General features: G+C 41.7%; 1 protein-coding gene across 4 annotated transcripts in view; it reads left to right on the top strand.

Moving 5' to 3' along the window:
- Positions 1-21,955, top strand: part of CFAP97 (cilia and flagella associated protein 97) — a 31,814-nt gene extending 9,859 nt beyond the window's left edge. For all 4 annotated transcript variants that reach the window (XM_084856606.1, XM_084856603.1, XM_084856605.1 and 1 more), the window contains 3 exons: positions 12,957-13,225; positions 19,269-19,422; positions 20,580-21,955. In XM_084856606.1, coding sequence (XP_084712732.1) covers positions 12,957-13,225; positions 19,269-19,422; positions 20,580-20,713 — 557 coding nt within the window. In that variant the 3' untranslated portion in view covers positions 20,714-21,955. The remainder of the gene's footprint in view (positions 1-12,956; positions 13,226-19,268; positions 19,423-20,579) is intronic.
- Positions 21,956-22,605: the final 650 nt, after the last annotated feature.

Genomic DNA, 22,605 nt, shown 5'->3' with positions numbered 1-22,605 from the left:
ATGTTGGCGATTTGATCTCTAGTTCCTCTGCCTCTTCGAAACCCAGCTTGTACTTCCGGTAGTTCTCGGTTCGCATACTGCTGAAGCCTAGCTTGTAGGATTTTGAGCATCACCTTGCTGGCATGTGAAATGAGCGCAATTGTGCGGTAGTTTGAACACTCTTTGGCGTTGCCCTTCTTTGGAATTGGAATGTAAACTGACCTTTTCCAGTCTTGTGGCCACTGTTGAGTGTTCCAGATTTGTTGGCATATTGAATGCAGCACTTTAACAGCATCACCTTTTAGGATTTTAAATAGCTCGGCTGGAATACTGTCATCTCCGCTAGCTTTGTTGTTACTAATGCTTCCTAAGGCCCACTTGACTTCACTCTCTAGGATGTCCGGCTCAAGTTCAGTGACCGCACTATCATGGCTATCGGGGACATTCAGATCTTTCCTGTATAGTTCTTCTGTGTATTCTTGCCACCTCTTCTTAATCTCATCTGCTTCTATTAGGTCCCTGCCTTCTTTGTCCTTTATCATGCCCGTCTTTGCACAAAACGTTCCCTTGAGATCTCCAATTTTCTTGAAGAGATCTCTAGTCTTTCCCATTCTGTTGTTTTCCTCGATTTCTTTGCATTGTTCATTTAAGAAGGCCTTCTTGTCTCTCCTTGCTATTCTCTGGAACTCTGCATTCAGTTGGGTATATCTTCCCCTTTCTCCTTTGCTTTTCGCTTCCCTTCTTTCATGAGCTACTTGTAAAGCCTCATCAGACAGCCACTTGGCTTTCTTGCATTTCTTTTTCTTTGGGACGGATTTCGTTGCTGCCTCCTGAACAATGTTACGGACCTCCGTCCATAGTTCCTCAGGCACTCTGTCTATCAGGTCTAATCCCTGAAATCTATTCCTCACCTCCACTGTATATTCATCAGGGATATGATTTAGGTCATACCTGAACGGTTTAGTGGTTTTCCCGACGTTCTTCAATTTAAGCCGAAATTTTGCAAGAAGCAGCTCATGATCTGAGCCACAGTCAGCTCCAGGTCTTGTTTTTACTGACTGTATGGAGCTTCTCCATCTTTGGCTGCAAAGGACATAATCAATCTGATTTCGATATTGACCATCTGGTGACGTCCATGTGTAGAGTCGCCTCTTGTGCTGTTGGAAAAGAGTGTTTGCTATGATCAGCATGTTCTCTTGGCAAAACTCTATTAGCTTTTGTCCTGCTTCATTTTGTACACCAAGGCCATGCCTGCCTGTTATCCCGGTGATTTCTTGACTTCCTACTTTAGCATTCCAATCCCCTATGATGAAGAGGACATCTTTTTTTGGTGTTAGTTCTAGAAGGTGTTGTAGGTCTTCATAGAACCGATCAACCTCAGCTTCTTCGGCCTCAGTGGTTGGGGCATAGACTTGAATTACTGTGATGTTGAATGGTTTGCCTTGGATTCGTACTGAGATCATTCTATCATTTTTAAGATTGTACCCCAGTACTGCTTTTCCCACCCTTTTGTTGACTATGAGTGCTACTCCATTTCTTCTAAGGGATTCTTGCCCACAATAGTAGATATGATGGTCACCTGAATTAAATTCGCCCATGCCTGTCCATTTTAGTTCGCTGATTCCCAAGATGTCGATGTTCAATCTTGCCATCTCATGTTTGACCACCTCCAGCTTACCTTGATTCATTGATCTGACATTCCAGGTTCCTAAACAATATTGTTCTTTACAGCATCGGATTTTCTTTTCACCGCCAGACACATCCACAGCTGAGTGTCCTTTCAGCTTTGGCCCAGCCGCTTCACTCTTTCTGGCGCTACTTGGAAATACCCTCTGCTGTTCCCCAGTAGCATATTGGACACCTTCCGACCTGAGGGGCTCATCTTCCGGCGTCATATCTTTTAGCCTTGTGATACGTTCCATGGGGTTTTCTTGGCAAGAATACTGGAGTGGGTTGCCATTTCCTTCTCCAGTGGACCACATTTTGTCAGAACTCTCTGCCATGACCTGTCCGTCTTGGGTGGCCCTGCACGGCATAGCTTATGGCTTCACTGAGTTACGCAAGCCCCTTCGCCACAACAAGGCAGTGATCCATGAAGGGGATTGCATTTATATCCCACCTTTTTTCCTCCATGTAACCCAACACAGCATACATAATCCTCCTCCTCTCCATTTTATTCTCACAACAGCAATCCTGTAGGGTAAGTTGGGCTGAGAGTCTGTGACTGGCCCAAAGCCACCCAGTGAGCTTCCATGGCCAAGTGGGTACTAGAACCCAGATCTCCCAACTCCCAGTCCAACACTCTAGCCACTATACCACACTGACTCTGTTTGCTTCCTTTTTATCTGTCCTGGAACTCCCACCGTTCAGCTTGATTGGATGACCCTAGTTTCTAGTATTATGAAAGAGAGAGAGAGAGAGAAATGTCTCCCTGTCCATTTTATTCACAGTGTGCAGAATTTTATACACCTCTGTCATGTCCCTCCTTACTTGTCATTTTTCTAAGCTAAAAAGCCCAAATGTTAAAAAAATTTCCTCATAGGAAAGTTGCTCCAGCCCCTTGATCATTTTAGTTCCCCTCTTCTGTACCTTTTCCAGCTCCACCTTATCCTTTTTGAGCAGAACTGTACACAGTATTCCACATGTCATCACACTATCCATATCCTTTTCCCAATCCAAAAAAAGCATGAATGGACCATCAATGCACTCTTGGGACACAAATAGCATTCATCCTAATAGAGGTTTCACGGGTACTTTGGAGATGAAGACTTTTAGGGTGCAATTCTATGTGGACTGCTGGGAGCCTCTGAACTTGGATGCTGCCAAGTATCTAATGTAGGATGGGAGGACAGGGCAGGCAATCTTCACCTCCACACTCTAGCTAGACAAAGGTAATTTCTATGATCCTGTGCCATCCTTGCACTTAATTTCTTCTTGCCAATACAGTCCCACCTTCTAGCAATGCCTCACATGTAGCACAAACTGAACTGACACAAAGTAGTACTTCAGCCAGTTCACACAATCAAGCAGCCCACTGTGGCTTATTTAAACCACAGCGGGCTGCGGTGTGCACAGGTGGCCATTTTGAATATTCAAGCCATGACCATGGCTTGTTGTGTCATCCGAACCCAGCAGGGGTGGGTTGTGAGAGAGTTAAACAACCTTCCAATAACACATGGCTTGTTTTAGGGTTATATGAGAGTTGTTTATCCCTCTCACATCCACCCCTACCAGGTTCGGATGGTACAACAAACCGCGGTTGCAGCTAGAACATTCAAAATCCGCCTGGCGCACGCTGCAGCCCTGTTGCAGTGATCATGCAAACCAGGTCAATGCCTGCTTTCATACTGCATTTTTCTGATTGGAAATGATATGCTACTGATGATAACATTTAATGCATTTGAAAATGGATAAAATGGTGCTTATTTTCATTACTTTGCTTATTCATATGAGTAAAAGTGAAGAAAGTGAGTATATCTAGTTCAGTATAAATTAGAAGTTTCCTTGCTATAGATTTTGTTCTCAGTTATTTGCAAAGCCCAGTTTATTTTACCATTGCTAGTGAAACTGAACATGTCTTAGGTTAGCTAGATACATAGTATATGTCATCAGAAAAGTAAAGCAATAAAGAAGATTGAAAGGTAGTAAAATATTTAAGAAGGTATTTTTAAATGACAATTTATATTAATTTAATAATAATGTATTAATTTTCATATTTAATTCAAGATAAATGTCTTACTTTACAGTTCTGCTAATTTGTTTTATGAAATAATACCTCCAGAAGGCTTGATAATGCCTACAGCTTTCTCAGGAGGAGACATGAATTTTAACTTCTTCCATGTTACATCTTTACAGTATTTTATATAAAGGATTATGATGGGGAGTTTTCCCATGTCATATTTTTGTAACATGGGGAGCATTACTTAGTTACTGCCTAAGTCAATACTACTGCAACTTGTTTCAGCCACCTGTTTGACCTCCAGGTATCATAACACATATGTTAAATGTCCTTTAGTGGCATAGAGCCATTCATCTCTCTCTGAACATAAATAAATTAGAATAGGTTCCTTAAGAGTGTGATCTAAACTCTCTGAACACAGACCTCTGGGTTAATTAGCAATGGCTGTTGTCCAGCACAGTTAATATAATCCTGAAAATGTAGAAGAGGCTGCTTTACTTCTCAGTGACATGTTACTGGTGTCTTACAACTTGTATTGACTCAATTGGACATGTATGTCAATGCATGATGGAGGCAGAAGTGCATAAACAATAGATATGTGTATAAGAAATCACAAGAAACAACAGACCAGAGTTCACTCTGAGGGCACTTGCCACATGGTAATTCATTCATAGGGCTGCAAGCATAACCCAGTCCTGTAAAAATTACGATGTGGGGTGAATTGTGTACCCCGGCCACCTCACAAGTTAAATTCAGCTGTATGCCTGGGGAATCTGGGCATATGTGATATAGTCATGTGAATAAAAATTATAATTTGGGTTCACAAGCTCATAGCAGAACAGTACTGTGCCTTGCAGGTTAAGAGATAATTTTACCAAGTGAAACATCTCATATTGTGATACCGATACTAAATCCAGAATCCTAGAATATGAATACCAAGTTGACAGCTTGAACTGCTCTTGTCTGTGGGCATGTCCTTTAATTTTGGAAAAAGTGTTAAAGTATCACGTCTTTAGACGTGACATGTCTATACACCAACATGTCTTTAGAAGTTATGGAAGTGTTATTACTGGCTTGAGCAAAGGATTGGGGAATCAATAAATGGCACACTGTGAATACCTTCTATCATTTAATTGAACTTTAGCTGAGATGAGATGTCCTATGGCAATCTATTATGATGCACTGCTGATGTCACGTAAGCAGATTCTGAATTATGACATGCTGACAGTAACCTTTCCAGTGTCAGAAGAGTTTCAAGAGCTGAACAGCTGGAAAGAGGATTTCTCCATACAGTTAGAATTGATATAGATCAATGTGATGAAGCATCCCAGTTTTCAGGAATTTCTTGAAGGAAAATAGGTGAGAAAGCCTAAGAGATAAATTATCATAAAGAGAGAGAAAATTAAAAGATGTGGGATTTTAAGGGGAAGCACAGAAGAGGGTTTTTTATGGGATCCTATGTCAAATGTGGTTTCGGGTATGTAATTAAAACATTATGTGGTCAAGTGCAATCTAATTTTATTTTGTGCAGCACCTAATTGTATGTGAACCAGTGTTTGGGTGTCTCCACAGAACACCTATTTAATAACAGAAATATTTATATGAATGTGTTTATACCCTGCTTTTTAGTCAAGATTGGCTCCCAAAGCATCTTGCAATCCACTAAAAAGTACAATATATGAGGGACACATGGAGTTGTGCATGGCAGTCTCTTCTGGTTCCTAGCAGTTGATGTCATAGTCCTGGTTCTAGGCTCTTCCTCACAGAGGGAGTGAGCAGAAGGAGCAGCAGATGGACTCAGGAGCTGGCATGGTAAAGATAACAGCCCACAGAACTAGTCCCTCTGATGATCAAATATAGCATTTATAGATGTCTGTTAGCCTTTTCATTCTTGATGGGGGATAGTTAATATCCACAGCTGGTGCTTGACTCCTTGATGCTGCGATCTTGGATAATGCTGCATCTGTTTAGTGTCACACTGGCAGTTTTGAATAAGGCCATTGAGTTTTCTCTTGCATGTATCTTATGATCGTCTCACCCATGCATCCTTATCCAGTGATGGGATCATTCCCCATTTAAGACTTTGGCCTGATCAAGAACTGTGAGGTCAAGAGCTGTGAGGTTCCGAGGGGGAACTGCCTTAATAGGCCAGTGCTGAAATTTATTATCTGATCTCGGCCTGTCCTTAATTTCACAAAAAAATAAAATCAAAACGTGCTTGCTTATTGTTGAACTCCGTGTGAATGCTCATGTGGTTACTTTGTTAACTTGATGATGAAAGGAGTGAGTGAGCACGCTTCCACTCTAACTTGGGACCAGGTAACAAGTGAACAGCTTTTTAGAGAATCCATGTAACAGAACTGGTGCCAAACTGGTTGTAATAATTTATTGACTACATTTCAGCTACATGAAAAATTCTTAAATATTAGCTCACCTAAGTTATTTGTAATGGGAGGACAGGGAGTGATAACCCACTTTTCTCTTTTATTGGGCCTTAGGAAGTTTCTTTTGCCTAGGATGCTGATTCCAGAACAGAAGCCAGATACTTACAACATGCACCTTTCCCACCATTTTTGGTGAAGTGTGGAAGTTTATAGTCTTCCACAATTTTACTGCATATTATGTCTAGTAACAATCATTTTAATTTTGGACTTTTAGGGTTTAAAGTTTTATTTTCATTTGCTGAGGTTGTTCATTACTAAACAATACATTTTTAACTGTACTCCATAGGGACTGTATGATAGAGCAAGACTGGGGTGGTTTATCCATTGCAGAAAGCAAAAGCACTCTAATGTAGAAGAAATTCTCTATGTAGAGGCTTCAAGCAATGAAGGGTTGAGATGTGTAAGTGACTCTTAAATATATAGTATTGTCTAGTTGTCTCACTGCATTCTGATAGGTAAAGCATTGGAATAGAACACTGAAGTCATAAGAATAAATATTATTATTGCTCAAAAACAGCACTAGTTATCCATGTACAAAGGTCTTTTGATCTTCTGTGTTTTGAACAGGAGTCTATAATTCTTTGCTGGCCAAGCCAAACATTTGTAGTCACCAGCCCCATACCCAGTACACTCCCACACCCACCCTTCTCCCACCAAGCTGCCTGGCAGTCTTTCCCTTAGGACGGAGAGTGGGGAGTGTACTGGTTTGGCTTCCACTGCTTGAAAGTGCCCTAAGCAAGTTCTCTCCCTGCAGGACATTCCCACAGGGAAACGCCAGCAGGGAGTGGGCTATGGCCTTTTCTGCTCTGAGGCAAGAAGAAGCTGGTAGAGGAAGACAGTGGTAGTTTGGCTCTGCATGGCTAAAGGTGGTTTGGTACCTTAGCCACACAGCTGTCAAATGACCCCCAGTCTTCCCAACTTTTGAGCTGTGCAGCTGCCAGGATGATTCCTACCCACCTCTTCAGCTTCAAAGTTGGGCTTAAGGCTGGTTGCTCCTCATACTTACCAGAGGGCAATGCCCCACTTGCTGTGGCAAGTGTGTTGAGCAGAATTGTTGAAACCTTATTTTGAACGACAGCAAAAGAATCATTTGAAACTGAGAGGAACTGCTTGCAAAGAAAAAATGCTTGCAAGGTGGCGAGGGGAATACTGATGTTTGGGTTGGTGGGGAATAGTACAAGACTTTGGGCTAGTATAAAGTAGCTCTTCAGATCCCAGCAATTTCCCACAAAGTGTAGTTTCTTCAAACGAGTGTTAGAGTGGATTTGTTTGGAGCAATTGTATGTAAAAAACGTTTAGATCTGTTTATGTTTGTGCATGTAGCGCACACTTTACACTTAACAGGGGGTCTTGTACACTTCACTTTATAGAGGATCAAGCCATATAGGAGAGAAATAGAAGAGGACATGGAAGATCCAAATTAAAATATATTCAGCTCCCAACCATATTTACCTGTTCTTTCATTAGTTTTTGTTTGGGAGTGCAAACTTGCAGTGTTTGTTTCATCATCTGTTCATTCCGTGCTTGGCCTTTTCCTGAAGTAGCTGTCTGTACCTGTGTTCACATCTAATGCTAAACTATGGTTTAGCGTTACAAAGATGAACCATAGCAAGCCTTGGGCTCACATGTTCCCCGCTCCCCTCTCCACTTCCAGTGCAGCTGCAAGGAGAAAACCAGATGGTTTCCTTCCATTTTAAATTAGCCCCAGCTTGTTGTAATGTCTGAACCCTAAACTGTGGTAAATCTTAACTATGGTTTGTTGAAACAACCCAACGGATTTGCAGTTGGCTTGTTTCAACAATCATAGTTAAGATCCATCCCATTCGAACATAAGTTGCAGTTCATCTAAAGCAAAAGCTACTGAACTCCTTGTGCTCATGCTGGAGATAGTGTATCTGTGATGTATATAATTGGGCCAGTCCTTCCTCCTGTGGACTTTAATGCAGGCACTTCAGGCAACAGTTTTGTGGGATTCACCATAACATGCTGAATACCTTTTAAGAGCAATGAAGGAGAACGGCACACAAGTACTTGTGGCCATGCTGGAAGAATCCCTGCTATGTATTCACCCAGGCAGTTAATATTTTAATAGAGGTACCCAGAAATGTAGAATATTGTCCCAGTCCATGCTATTTAACTTCCCCCCTCCCCCCTTAAACATTGTTAGATCTGCTATTACACATGTAAAACAGTAATTGGTCAAGTAAAATATTTTGGCAAAAGATGACAGACAAATGTGCATATAGATTGAAAAATGCTTTATTATATTTTGGAGCTGTTAATTCCCCATTTGAATACGCTGCTAGCATATGGAGCAAATTGTGAAGAATATTGGGCTGAAATAAACCACAAGCAGAAGGAAAATAGCCACTAGTGCAGTTCTGCAAATACTTAAAGTTCATGCAGTGCTATATTAGGTAGGCTATATAGCAGTTATTGTGCCTCTGCTAGTGCAAAAGGTTGCACAAATTGTTGCACAAGCAGAACATCTTCTTTGGATTTAGTTTCACTTTTCTCACATAACACTCCAGTGCGAGGTATAAAACAGCCTTAAGGATACCTTTGGATCCAAGCTTTTGAATTTAAGTGAAGTATAGGTGGAATTCTGGTAATTCAGAATTTCATACTGAATTATATTAGGAGGAGCAGAGCCAGCGCATGAACAGTAACACCTTTGTTTGGTGAAATGCATGAATGAAATCTCAAATAACATGGACCCAAGGCTATGGGTGTTTTTTTCTTTTGAAAGATGTAGTCTCCCCAAAGCTTTTCTTTCCTAGCATGACCTGAGATGAATTGATAATTTGCTGAATACTATTTTCTTAAATCAGTGTTGCTGGACTGACCAGCAATGTTCAATTTGCTGGTATTGTAGAGCTAAGCAATATTTTATCTAAGGCCTCTTTGGGATAGCATGCTATATCATTTTTGTTGCATTTTACTTCCCTATGAATAGTCAGGGGGATAAGAGGCCACCTTCAATTACTTTTTCATGTTCTGAAACCAGTGCCCTTCCTATTCTCAGAGACACATATTTGACATTTTTGTTCTGTGATAGAAGGGGGGATGTGGACCACTTCGGTTATGGTCATTGTAGTTTCAGAAACTACATTTTGGTATTTTTCTTTTTTGACTGTTTTAGAAACTTTATAGATTCAACTAGATTCAGATTTCAGCTCTGTACTGAGGAATGTTTTTCTTCTGTTGTTGAATTGTGTTTTGTTGAAAGTAATTTTTGCAGTTCCTCTGAAAGGCTTATAATTTTTGTTAACATATTATGAGCACATTTGGTCATAACAAGTCTTGCATTGTGCCATATACCTCATGTATCGACTGAAATTGATTATCATTGATTTGCTATTGTTGTCCGCTTTATTATGTCTCTTGTAATATTGACTATATTTTCAATATTAAAAATAGCTAGAGCCATTTATTAACTTTGGTAGACATTGTGGCAATTTTTGCAGGTTTCCTGGAAATAAATTGTTCCCAGGACTTACCTATACTATAATGTTTATATTATCCCTTGATATACTTACAATGCACTCGTTTTCTGGCTCCATCAGCTTGAAATGGGTATAGCCCTATAACAGAGTAATGGCTTGCTTGCTTAGTTTTCTTCACTATGTGTATCTCGTTGTGCTGTTCCCCCAGCTGAAACACTTCAACTTGTCCTTAGTATTTCACCCATGTTGAAAGTGCATATGGGCTTCCTATTCCATCCCTGTCTTCTCCATGCAGGTTGGCTTTTCCTTTTATGTGTTTCTTTCTGAATCCTGGCTCAGAATGATGCCTGCTATTCTCCATCAACTTACTACACCTTTCCCAAAACTTCTTTTCTTTATTACTATTGGCAGTTCTGCATAGTGGTTTTTCTTTGGGCTTGGTCGCACTCTTTCCAGAGTGGCATGTAGAAGCTTGTTCATGAAGAATGTCTGAACAGCTATCTCTAACCTTCAACACACTATCGTCTCATGACATTTGCTCTTGTAAATGGCTTCTGAAGGAACTCTGCTATCTTCCTTGTACTCTTAGTCTTACCGTGCAAGCTCCTAAAGATGACCAAGCCTGTTTAACAATTTCAGGCTCTCCAGCATCACAGTGGGTCTTTGTTACTCTTACAAGTGAGTCACCTGCCCGAGTTTCACACTTTCAGGCTGCCATCGGCCACGCAGCTGGCTGCTTCACTGCAAACTGGGAAGCATTTAATTCTATATTTCAGAGTCAGTGGGCTAGTGTTGATAAATTAAACAGCAGTGAGTCCCAGAGAGAGGTTAAATATCAATGCCAAGGGCCTTTGAATTACTGCGACAGATCAATTGAGCAGGCCTGGATCCATTCAGAAGAAAGCAACAAAATGCCTCAGCTGCTTATATGGTAGAATCATAGATTAGAAGTCCACAACATATGGTTTGCGGACTTCTGTGTGCCCTAGGAACTCCTGCGATTATCAGTATCAAACCTTTTGCTCAGGGACATTTTGTACTTCCCATAATGCTAGAAGCTGAATTACAAAAATGAAATGCCACAATTATCAGAGTGAAAAATGAATGACAAACTTTAAGAAACTTTCATTCAAATATAGTGTGCAACTCTTTCTGCCGTTTACAGACCACTTTGCCATATTACCTTGGTCTGCTTAACCACAACTCCATACCTAATTCATTGATGCCCTGTGGATACATGAGATAGAACAGAGTCTCCAGTACTGAAACTCTGGACTTTTGGATAGACTGAAATATGCCATCTAATGTTTATGTACCTTTCAGCACTTATATATTGCCAGTTATGGGAAATGTAATTTGATAAGTAGTCCAACTCTATATGTGGACAGATTTGTTGTTGTTTATTCATTCAGTCACTTCCGACTCTTTGTGACTTCATGGACCAGCCCACGCCAGAGCTTCCTGTCGGCCGTCACCACCCCCAGCTCCCCAAAAGGTCAAGTCCGTCACCTCCAGAATATCATCCATCCATCTTGCCCTTGGTTGGCCCCTCTTCCTTTTGCCTTCCACTTTCCCTAGCATCAGCATCTTCTCCAGGGTATTCTGTTTTCTCATCATGTGGCCAAAGTACTTCAGTTTTGCCTTTAATATCAATCCCTCAAGTGAGCAGTCTGGCTTTATTTCCTGGAGTATGGACTGGCTTGATCTTCTTGCAGTCCAAGGCACTCTCAGAATTTTCCTCCAACACCACAGTTCAAAAGCATCTATCTTCCTTCGCTCAGCCTTCCTTATGGTCCAGCTCTCACAGCCATAGGTTACGACGGGGAATACCATTGCTTTAACTATGTGGACCTTTGTTGTCAGTGTGATGTCTCTGCTCTTAACTATTTTATCAAGATTTGTCATTGCTCTCCTCCCAAGAAGTAAACGTCTTCTGATTTCCTGGCTGCAGTCAGCGTCTGCAGTAATCTTTGCGCCTAAAAAGACAAAGTCTGTCACTGCCTCCACGTTTTCTCCCTCTATTTGCCAGTTATCAATCAAGCTGGTTGCCATAACCTTGGTTTTTTTGAGGTTTAACTGCAACCCAGCTTTTGCACTTTCTTCTTTCACCTTTGTCATAAGGTTCCTCAGCTCCTCCTCGCTTTCAGCCATCAAAGTGGTATCATCTGCATATCTGAGATCGTTAATGTCGCATGATGTGTTCTGCGTACAGGTTGAATAGGTAGGTTGAGAGTATACAACCCTGCCGTATTCCTTCCCAATCTTAAACCAGTCCGTTGTTCCGTGGTCTGTTCTTACCGTTGCTACTTGGTCATTATACAGATTCCTCAGGAGGCAGACAAGATGACTTGGTATCCCCATACCACCAAGAACTTGCCACAATTTGTTATGATCCACACAGTCAAAGGCTTTAGAATAGTCAATAAAACAGAAATAGATGTTTTTCTGAAACTCCCGGGCTTTCTCCATTATCCAGCGGATATTGGCAATTTGGTCTCTAGTTCCTCTGCCTCTTCTAAACCCAGCTTGTACATCTGGCAATTCTCGTTCCATGAATTGCTGGAGTCTACCTTGCAAGATCTTGAGCATTACCTTACTGGCATGTGAAATAAGTGCCACTGTTCGATAGTTTGAACATTCTTTAGTGTTTCCCTGTTTTGGTATGGGGATATAAGTTGATGTTTTCCAATCTGGTGGCCATTCTTGTGTTTTCCAAATTTGCTGGCGTATGGCATGCATCACCTTGACAGCATCATCTTGCAAGTTTTTAAACAGTTCAGCTGGGATACCGTCGTCTCCTGCTGCCTTGTAATTAGCAATGCTTTGTAAGGCCCCTTCAACCTCACTCTTCAGGATGTGTGGCTCTAACTCACTGATTATACCATCAAATCTGTCCCCAGTATTATTATCCTTCCTATACAGGTCTTCTGTATATTCTTGCCACCTTTTCTTGATCTCTTCTGCTTCTGTTATGTCCTTGCCATCTTTGTTTTTGATCATACCCATTTTTGCCTGGAATTTACCTCTGATGTTTCTAATTTTCTGGAAGAGGTCTCTGTGGACAGATAGTCTGCATCAAATCTGCAAATGAAGGACTTCTTAATTGCATGTAAAATTTCCAAATTAGCCTTATTACCTGCTCACAGTAAATTTCTAAATCTCCAGTGCCATGGTTGCAGAAGTATTGTATGCTCTAGGCTTTTGTTAGGTGTGCATCTGTTGTCAGTTAAGAGGTATGAGCCAAACCCCTCTGAAGTAGGTCCCTTAACATTCTGAAAATGGAGTCATTTAATTTAGGTGGTTAAATCCAAACTTTAGCTTTTCTGACTAAAGTTGCTAGATTTCAAGAAGTAATTTAAAAGCTCAGTCATATTTGATGCTGAATAAATGTTTCCTTGTATTTTAAAGCTTTTCTGCACCTGGAGAAAAAGGAACAACAGAAGCTGGTCTTGGATCAGTCCTCCATAGGGTCAAGGAAAAACTACTCTTTCACAAATGAGGAAGTGCGACAAATTGATCGGGAAAACCAAAGGCTCTTAAAAGAATTGACAAAACACTCTGCAAAGCCCAGAAGCAAAAGTGCCTCACTGAAGAAATCTTCAGGCCCAACAGCTAAGATGTACCACAGTGCCATCAACAGGCAGAGGGAACAGCAAAGGATTGACAGAGAGAATCTGGTTAGTTGTCATTTTTGGTCTAATAAACACTGTCTTGTATCAACTAGGCAGCTAGTACAAACTTAATAAATCACAAGCAGAGCAATACCATACTCTAATTACACTGGCGGTGTGGGTGTGGATATGGCACTGGAGTGGCTGCCTTAACTAATGTGTGCTTGGCCTTGGAGGGGAGGGGAAAAACACACCCAGAAAATACAAAAAATATGGAAAATGGCAGGACCCCCCCCCCCCCCAGTATCCCTGGAAACACCATCACAGCCAGCCAGTAAGAGACTGTTGGTGATACCACCCATGCACAGAGGGAGCCAGTGATCCTAAAAGGGGTTGCCAACCAATCATCCCAGCAGAGCTCTTGTTCCTTTTGGCAGTTGCTTGAGAGGCAGCAGGGTAATGGGTATTACATTCCTGAAGGCTCAAAATCTGTGCTCGAAACACCTTCAGCTGTTGTATAACTATGGAAAATGTAAGGCGCTATAGGAGCCTGCCTGGAGCAGGAAAGTTGTCAACCCCATAGAGGAAGAGCTGGAAACTTCTTGGTTGCTGCTGCTGGTCACAGTTTGGTCTCCCTCATGGTCTGTCTGGAATGGAGTGTGGGATGGACCCTGTACCTCTGGGGAGCAGACTATGTAGAGCCAGAGGAGACAGAGAGCAACCGTCAGTAGTCAGCAGCTGAAGAACATACTCCCTGAACCTGGATATGCACTAGGTGTGTTTGAGAGAAAAGAGGGAGTACTCAGTTAGTGCTCATGCCTCAGCATCACCCACCATTGGAGGGGAGGGTAGACTACAGTGCCTATGAGTATATTCTCCCTTAGGGGTTGCAGTGGAACTCTGTGTGTATGCTGGCTGTTTGTTCCACTCCATGCATTCAGGCTGTAATCCTGCAAGGCAAAAGTGCTTGTGAGAGTTTGGACATCAGTGAGAAAAGCTGGAGCAGAGTGCCCAGGTGTTGCCAACAGAGAGCTTACCTGAGTGTGGAGATGGGTGTTCCCCCCACCATGTGCGTAGGGACACTGGTTCCCGATGCTGGGGGAGGGAAGGAGTGTTTGAGCAATATGACAAGACACAGTAATTCCATATGGTGAGGGGGGCAGCGGGGGAGACATGGGAGACATTTGCAGTTAAACTTAATAGCACAGATAACCTCTTCCCTTGCTAACCTGTGTGGGGTACTCAGTTCCTGGAATCCACTGTTGGTTGAGTGGAGTTTGGTGTTGGGTGTTTGTGACTGGAGTTGTTAAGCAGGGGTGCCTGTTAGGCTTCTAGGCCAAGAAGTGTTAGCTTTGTGCTCAAGTCCTTAGAAGTGTTCTGGATACAAGCTGTTTTATGTGAAGTGTCCTTCTCCATTATTTCTCTTACCAAAATTCCTTCTTGTCAAATCTATGTGTGCACAGCCTGAGGTCACAGAGAGATAGCCCCTGTCATCTGAGTTATGGTCTCCGTTTGTGAGTTTTATATACTGATAGTGGTGTGCTATGATTGGGTGTTGAGTTACACTATATCCTATGTCATTGATACAAGGTGAACTATTTCTTGTGCCAGGTTTGGGAGTGGCGTAAAGTTTTGCAGTTGACAAGGCATGGGTTGGCTAGTAATGGATGCTAGGCTTGATGGCTATATACTACCTCCAGGATCAGAGGTACCATGCCTTTGAATACCACTTGCTGGGAAACTACAGCAGGAGGATGCTGTTACACTCTGCTTCTGGGTTTCCCGTATGCATCTAATTGGCCACTGTGGGAACAGAACAGTAGACTCGATAGGCCTTTGGTCTGATCCTGCATGGCTCTTCTTACTTTCTTTGAAGGAGTGTAGTCTACAGTTTCAAAGAAAGTAAGAAGAGCCATGCAGGATCAGACCAAAGGCCTATCGAGTCTACTGTTCTGTTCCCACAGTGGCCAATTAGATGCATACGGGAAACCCAGAAGCAGAGTGTAACAGCATCCTCCTGCTGTAGTTTCCCAGCAAGTGGTATTCAAAGGCATGGTACCTCTGATCCTGGAGGTAGTATATAGCCATCAAGCCTAGCATCCATTACTAGCCAACCCATGCCTTGTCAACTGCAAAACTTTACGCCACTCCCAAACCTGGCACAAGAAATAGTTCACCTTGTATCAATGACATAGGATATAGTGTAACTCAACACCCAATCATAGCACACCACTATCAGTATATAAAACTCACAAACGGAGACCATAGTGTAGTCTACAGTTTAATGCAAAGAAATCGAGGAAAACAACAGAATGGGAAAGACTAGAGATCTCTTCAAGAAAATTGGAGATCTCAAGGGAACGTTTTGTGCAAAGACGGGCATGATAAAGGACAAAGAAGGCAGGGACCTAACAGAAGCAGATGAGATTAAGAAGAGGTGGCAAGAATACACAGAAGAACTATACAGGAAAGATTTGAATGTCCCTGATAGCCATGATAGTGTGGTCACTGAACTTGAGCCGGACATCCTAGAGAGTGAAGTCAAGTGGGCCTTAGGAAGCATTAGTAACAACAAAGCTAGCGGAGATGACAGTATTCCAGCCGAGCTATTTAAAATCCTAAAAGATGATGCTGTTAAAGTGCTGCATTCAATATGCCAACAAATCTGGAACACTCAACAGTGGCCACAAGACTGGAAAAGGTCAGTTTACATTCCAATTCCAAAGAAGGGCAACGCCAAAGAGTGTTCAAACTACCGCACAATTGCGCTCATTTCACATGCCAGCAAGGTGATGCTCAAAGTCCTACAAGCTAGGCTTCAGCAGTATGCGAACCGAGAACTACCGGAAGTACAAGCTGGGTTTAGAAGAGGCAGAGGAACTAGAGATCAAATCACCAACATTCGCTGCATCATGGAGAAAGCAAGAGAATTCCAGAAAAACATCTATTTCTGCTTCACTGACTACGCTAAAGCCTTTGATTGTGTGGATCACAACAAACTGTGGCAAATTCTTAAAGTGATGGGAGTACCAGACCACCTTACCTGTCTCCTGAGAAACCTGTACGAGGGTCAAGAAGCAACAGTAAGAACCAGACATGGAACAACCGATTGGTTCAAAATTGGGAAAGGAGTACGACAAGGCTGCATATTGTCACCCTGCTTATTTAACTTATATGCAGAGTACATCATGAGAAATGCCGGGTTGGATGAATCAGAGATCGGAATTAAGATTGCCGGGAGAATTATCAACAACCTCCGATATGCAGACGATACCACCCTAATGGCAGAAAGCGAAGAGGATCTCAAGAGCCTCTTGTTGAGGGTGAAAGAGGAGAGTGCAAAAGCTGGTTTGAAACTCAACATTAAAAAAAACTAAGATCATGGCATCTGGCCCTATCACTTCCTGGCATATAGAAGGGGAAGAAATGGAAGCAGTGACAGATTTTACTTTCTTGGGCTCCAAGATCACCGCAGACGGTGACTGTAGCCATGAAATTAAAAGACGCTTGCTCCTTGGGAGGAAAGCTATGGCCAACCTAGACAGCATGGTAAGAAGCAGAGACATCACCTTGCCGACAAAGATCCGTCTAATCAAAGCTATGGTTTTCCCAGTAGTAATGTATGGCTGTGAGAGCTGGACTATAAGGAAGGCTGAGCGCCGAAGAATTGATGCTTTCGAACTGTGGTGCTGGAGAAGACTCTTACGAGTCCCCTGGACTGCAAGGAGGTCAAATCAGTCCATCCTAAAGGAAATCAACCCTGACTGCTCTTTGGAAGGACAGATAATGAAGCTGAAGCTCCAATATTTTGGCCACCTAATGCGAAGAGAAAACTCCCTGGAAAAGACCCTGATGCTGGGAAAGACTGAAGGCAAAAGGAGAAGGGGACGGCAGAGGATGAGATGGCTAGATAGCATCACGGATGCAATGAATATGAACTTGAGCACGCTCCGGGAGAGAGCGCAGGACAGGAAGGCCTGGCGTGCTATGGTCCATGGGGTCACGAAGAGTCGGATACGACTGAACAACAACAACAGTCTACAGTTTGTGCTCCCCCCTGTTCTACCCACGGCTTCACCCTATTTTAGCCGTCATGCTAGAATATATTTGCCAGTGGAACAGCTCCACCAGTACAATGTTCAACCAGTGTGTATGAGGCGTTCCACCACTATATCTGTCATGCTAGCAGCGTATCTCAAGTTCCGCCAGTGTAGTGATGCTTCCGCCAATTCTGTACCGACAGATCCCAAGTATAGGATTGCTCTGTGAGCCATGTTTGGTGGGTTTCTTTTTAAATTTGAATTGTTGTTAGGTTGGATAAAGTAGATAACACTAACAGTTGATAACTTCTTTATCGGCATCAAACATATTCCCATGGAGTTTGTTGTCTGGGCGCAATCCTATTCATCTACAGTGGTGAGAAAAAGTTTGTGAACCCTAATGCTAATTATGGAAATTCCATAGTTTTACCATGATAGCCTTCATGAATAAAACTAGCCCTTTTCTAAATATCCAGTAGGGTTTATATTAACCAATTCCATATCTTGTGAAATAAAATGATGTCTAAATTAGGCAAACAATGAGTACTTAAGAGTCAGGGTATGTGCAAAAGTAAGTGAACCCCTGGTTACATCAGCTCAGTTAAATGGAATAATTAGAATCAGGTGTTTAAGTAAGTAGGTAGATCTTCAGGGGTGAGTTTGGGAGGCCCACCCTATAAAAGGATCAGAAACTTTGTGAGTTTGATCTTCACCATATGGTTGTGTGGAAACACATCATGCCACGATCAAAAGACATCTCTGAGGACCTCAGAAAAGCAGTTATTGCTGCTCATCAGGGTTATAAACCCATTTCTAAGGTTTTAGGGCTCCACCAATCTACTGTCAGAAAGATAGTCTACAAATGGAGAAGGTTCAAGACAACACTCACTCTACCCAGGGGCAGTCCTCCTACCAAAATCTTTCCAAGAACAAACTAGCGCATCATCCAGGAAGTCAAAAGGAGCAACATCCAAGTATCTGCAAGCTACTCTTGCCTTGGCTACTGTGAGTGTTCGTGACTCCACAATCAGAAAAAGACTGAACAAGAATGGTGTTCATGGGAGGATAGACAAGAGGAAACCACTGCTGCCCATCTGAAGTTCACTGAAGATCTCACAGATGATCCCCAAGAGTTCTGGAACAATGTTCTCTGGACCGATGCGTTAAATGTAGAACCTTTTGGCCTCAATGAGAAACGTTATGTTCAGTGAAAAACAAACACTGAGTTTGGACAGAAGAACCTCAACCCAACTGTCAAGGATGGTGATGGGAATGTGATGGTTTGGGCCTGCTTTGCTGTCTCGGGACCTGGATGGCTTGCCATCATTGACACAACCATGAATTCTGCAGTGTATCAGAAGATTCTAGAGGAGAATGTCAGGCTTTATGTCATCAGCTGAAGCTGAAAAAGTGAGTCACGCAGCATGACAATGATCCTAAACATACAAGCAGATCTACAAAGCAATGGCTGTGAAAGAAGAAATTCTGTGTTTTAGAATGACCTAGTTAAAGTACAGACCTAAACCCCATCAAAATGTTGTGGCAGGACCTGAAGCGAGCTGTTTATGCAAGGAAGCCTTCAAATGTCACTGAGCTGAAGCAGTTCTGTTAAGGAGGAATGGGTCAAAATTCCTGAAAACCAATATGAGAGACTGACCAACAGTTACAGGAAACGCTTACTTGAACTCATTGCTGGTCAAGGGGGTGCCACCAGGTACTGAATCTAAAGGTTCACAGACTTTCTCACACATGGATATTGAATGCTGAATCAGTCGTGGATAAACAAATGTCGAAAAAGCATCATGTTTGTGTGTCATTTGTTTACTCAGGTTATCAGTTTTTCTTTATCTGGGATTATGGAGTTAGATTAAGATCTAATAACATTTTAGGTTGGAAATAAGTGACAATCCGAAGGGGTGCACAAACTTTTTCTCTCCACTGTATGTCCATAGAGTCTTTAACGTGGTCAGGCTATGCCAGCTGGCATCCTATAATCATGATATCGCTTCTCAAGGAATTTGCTGTTTGTTGTTAACCACAATTTATTTTATTTTTAAATTTATATCAAGGCTTTTTTGAAGAGACTTGAAGCAGTGAAACCAACAGTTGGTATGAGGCGCTCGGAACAGCTCGTGGATTATCAACGGCAGATGAGCTACCTTAGTGCTGCATCTCCCACTCCAAGGCGAGGAAAGTCTGCTTTAAGCCACCACAGTCCTTCTCGTAAGTAGTTCCGATGCGATGGTTGTATTCTTCATTTTGTATATTATATAGTGGTGAATAATGCTTGCAAGCATAGATACATGATCCATGCTGGCTCCAGATTTTGGAGGGCCCTTGGGCAAGACACCCTCAATGGGCCCCCTTCTCGCTCAGCGAGCCCACCTTCTCATCCCTATTGTCACCAGCTGCTATTGCTCCTCCACCTCTTTCTCATCATTGCTACCAGTTGCAGGGAGCCAGTGAGCAAGCAGGGAATGGTTTGCCTCACCACCACTGTTGTTTTCTGGGCCAGAGTGAGAGGCTGGTGAACAAGAAGATTACAATAGTGAAGAGTAGGAGCGAGTCCAAAGAGATCTTATCAGTGGTACCCCTGCAGGGGTTTGGGCCCTCAGCAGGTGCCCAGCCATGCCTACCCTTGACACCAGCCCTGTACATGATCCTGGAAGTCTTTATCCCACAGTCTCAACATGATTCAAGTGAGAAAGCACAGTATTTAGTCCCACGTGCAACTTAATTATTAGTCTCATAATTAAGTTTTGATGGATGTTAAAAACAAGACCCATTTTCAGATGTCTGTAATACACATAATGCAATGGACAATGTGACTTCCAAATTGGAGCTTCCTAGCTAATACTGAAATGCCTTAAGTATTTGTATACTTCACAATCCCCCTTTTGAGGAAAGTACTCACTTTCCCATTTAGACTTTTTAGAACTCAGAGTGTATTGGGTTACATGTGAACGACATTTCAGATTTCTTGGTAGCATGGTGGTACATTTAATAAGACCCACTTCATGGGTTGGATCCACAGAATTCCTTGTACAGGCAGAAGCCATTATCACTTGTGCAAAAGGGGTTGTATCTGCTCCCTTCAGCACCCTTCGTGCCACATCCCATGGCATTCCTGAGGCACCCCCAGTCCTTAAGAGTGACTTTTGGGGGCCTCAGAGGGCAGCAGCAGAAGGAAAGGGGCAAGAAAGCCCCTTTTCATGAGCAGAACCCCACTTGCAGATGTTAGAATCCAACCCAATATTTCCAGTCATAAAATGCGGAGACCCTTATATAGATTTTAGATTGTTTGTTCAGAATGCAGAGTGTCCCACCTCCCGCCCCACCTTGTTCATAATGTTCTCTCTTCTCTGTGCCCTTCCTGACAGGAGGTACTTCACGAGCATCCAGTCACAGTGCATCTAGTACGACTAGTCGAAGGAGTGAAAGACCCGTTTTTGACTCCTCCAGTGGTGCTCTGCAGCGATTGAACCCCAGTAACATTCGTGGTGCCTGGCTATAACTTATTTGTACTTCGCCACCAGATTTCTAATTCTGATGTTTTTGCAGATTGCTGTAATTCTGTGCAAGAGTATTGTAATATTCCCTGTTGGTAATTAAAGAACACTGGAAAGTGGCATTAACTACAAATGGATACAATAATGATGGGTGTGTTTGTTTTTGAGCAGGCAAAATCTCTATTATATTTGTTGGATAGTATCATCCCAATCAGTATTTCCTCTTAACAAGATATATTTGTACAAGAATAGTGGTAACACTGTAAATATTATTTATATTCTTCAGAACTCAAATGAACTTCAGATTTGATAACTAGAGGATTGAATTGTTGCACTTTTGGACCAGAAGTGTAAAAAAAATTGCTTTTCGTTTTAAATTTTACAATAAAAATGTGTATCTGTTTAATTCCTAGACCTTGATTTTTTTACAATTCAGCTCATATATTTTAAATTTAGAATATTATATTTATGCAAAGTCTTTCAACATGAATTATATCACTGGTGTTCAATATAATAATGTATAAGGTCTTATAGAAATAGCGGGCAGAACATATGCCATTCAATTGAACTCCATTACTTAATGGTGAGCCTTGAAATGGTGGTTGTCAGCTGCAGGATGGAGAGCATGGACCTGAGTCCTTTAAGATAAATTCATGCTTTGCTTGTTTTTCTCCAGTTCTGCATCCCAAGAATGTTTTTTTTTAGTAATCTTCCCATGCTTAGTACTAAAAAATGTGATCTTAAATGTTTAATATTACTTGTAACCAGTACATTGGGTTTTATCCATTGTCACCTGTAATAACTTCACAAACCTTTCTTAATTAAGATAAGCTTTTCCTCTTGTGGATTAAATTCAGAACCTTGACAATAATTTTAATGTCTTAAGCAGTAAACATTTAGACAATAGTGTGGGAAAGAGTGGTTTCTGTGAACTAGTGCTCTTTTGTTGACCTCGTAATATGACCTTTGGATGGCTCTGCTAGTGTAATGTATTTGCACAGTTATGCTGATTGAATTGTTCTTTAAAGTTTCATTGTTTCTTGAATGAAGTACAAATTAAGAGCAATTTTGTGAGTTTACTTTTTAACTGTAAGTACTTTTAAGTATTCCCATGACAGTTTTTTCCCTTGATAAAACCCAGTATGTGTGCTAGTTTTAAATAGAGTCACGATGTTTCACTTGATTGGTTATGAAAGGCATTTAATTTGTATGTCACTCTTTAAAACTTGAGTAAAATTATTGAATTATATCTGTGTCCAGCATTGCACTTCCTTTCTGCGAGTAATTTATCTGAGTATTGTAACAAAATGAAATATATTGAGGAATTATTTAATAAGTCTGTCATACAGTCATATTCCCTTTCTGCTTTTAATTTAATTCTGTCTGTAATGGTTGCCTACTCCAGAATTCTCTGCAGATTCCCCATTGTTCCTTGATATAGGAAATTATGTGTCCTACTTGAACCGCGGTTTTCTAGAGCAGAGGTGAGTAGAAGGTAGATACCCAAATGTTTTGAAAATCATCTCCCAGCATTCCTGACCATTGCCCATGCTGGCAGGGGCTTCTGAAAGTCGAAGTCCAAAACATCTGGAGATCTACCTCCTGCCCATCTTTGTTCTAGAGTATATTTCCTAGTTAGATTTATTATTTGTTTGGAGTACATTCTTCTCAGTGCCAGAATGAAGGTTACTCCACACACAAACCGCAAAACAGTGAACATGTATTTACCCCAGTATGTCTGTGTTGTGGGAAATTGTACCCCATCCCAGCTATTTAGCATGGCTACGTGTATTTACCATTATGCAGTGTGTACACATCTGTTGTGCCCATCTTAGTTTTTTTATATATGTGCTTAAAATGTTTGCATTTTTAATGTGTATATGCAATGTATGAAGAG

This window comes from Heloderma suspectum, chromosome 5 (genome assembly GCF_057233095.1).
Source record: "Heloderma suspectum isolate Gila_16-S chromosome 5, 16-S_ref, whole genome shotgun sequence".
NCBI classification, from domain to species: Eukaryota; Metazoa; Chordata; class Lepidosauria; order Squamata; family Helodermatidae; genus Heloderma; species Heloderma suspectum.
This window is presented reverse-complemented; position numbering and strand designations above follow the sequence as displayed.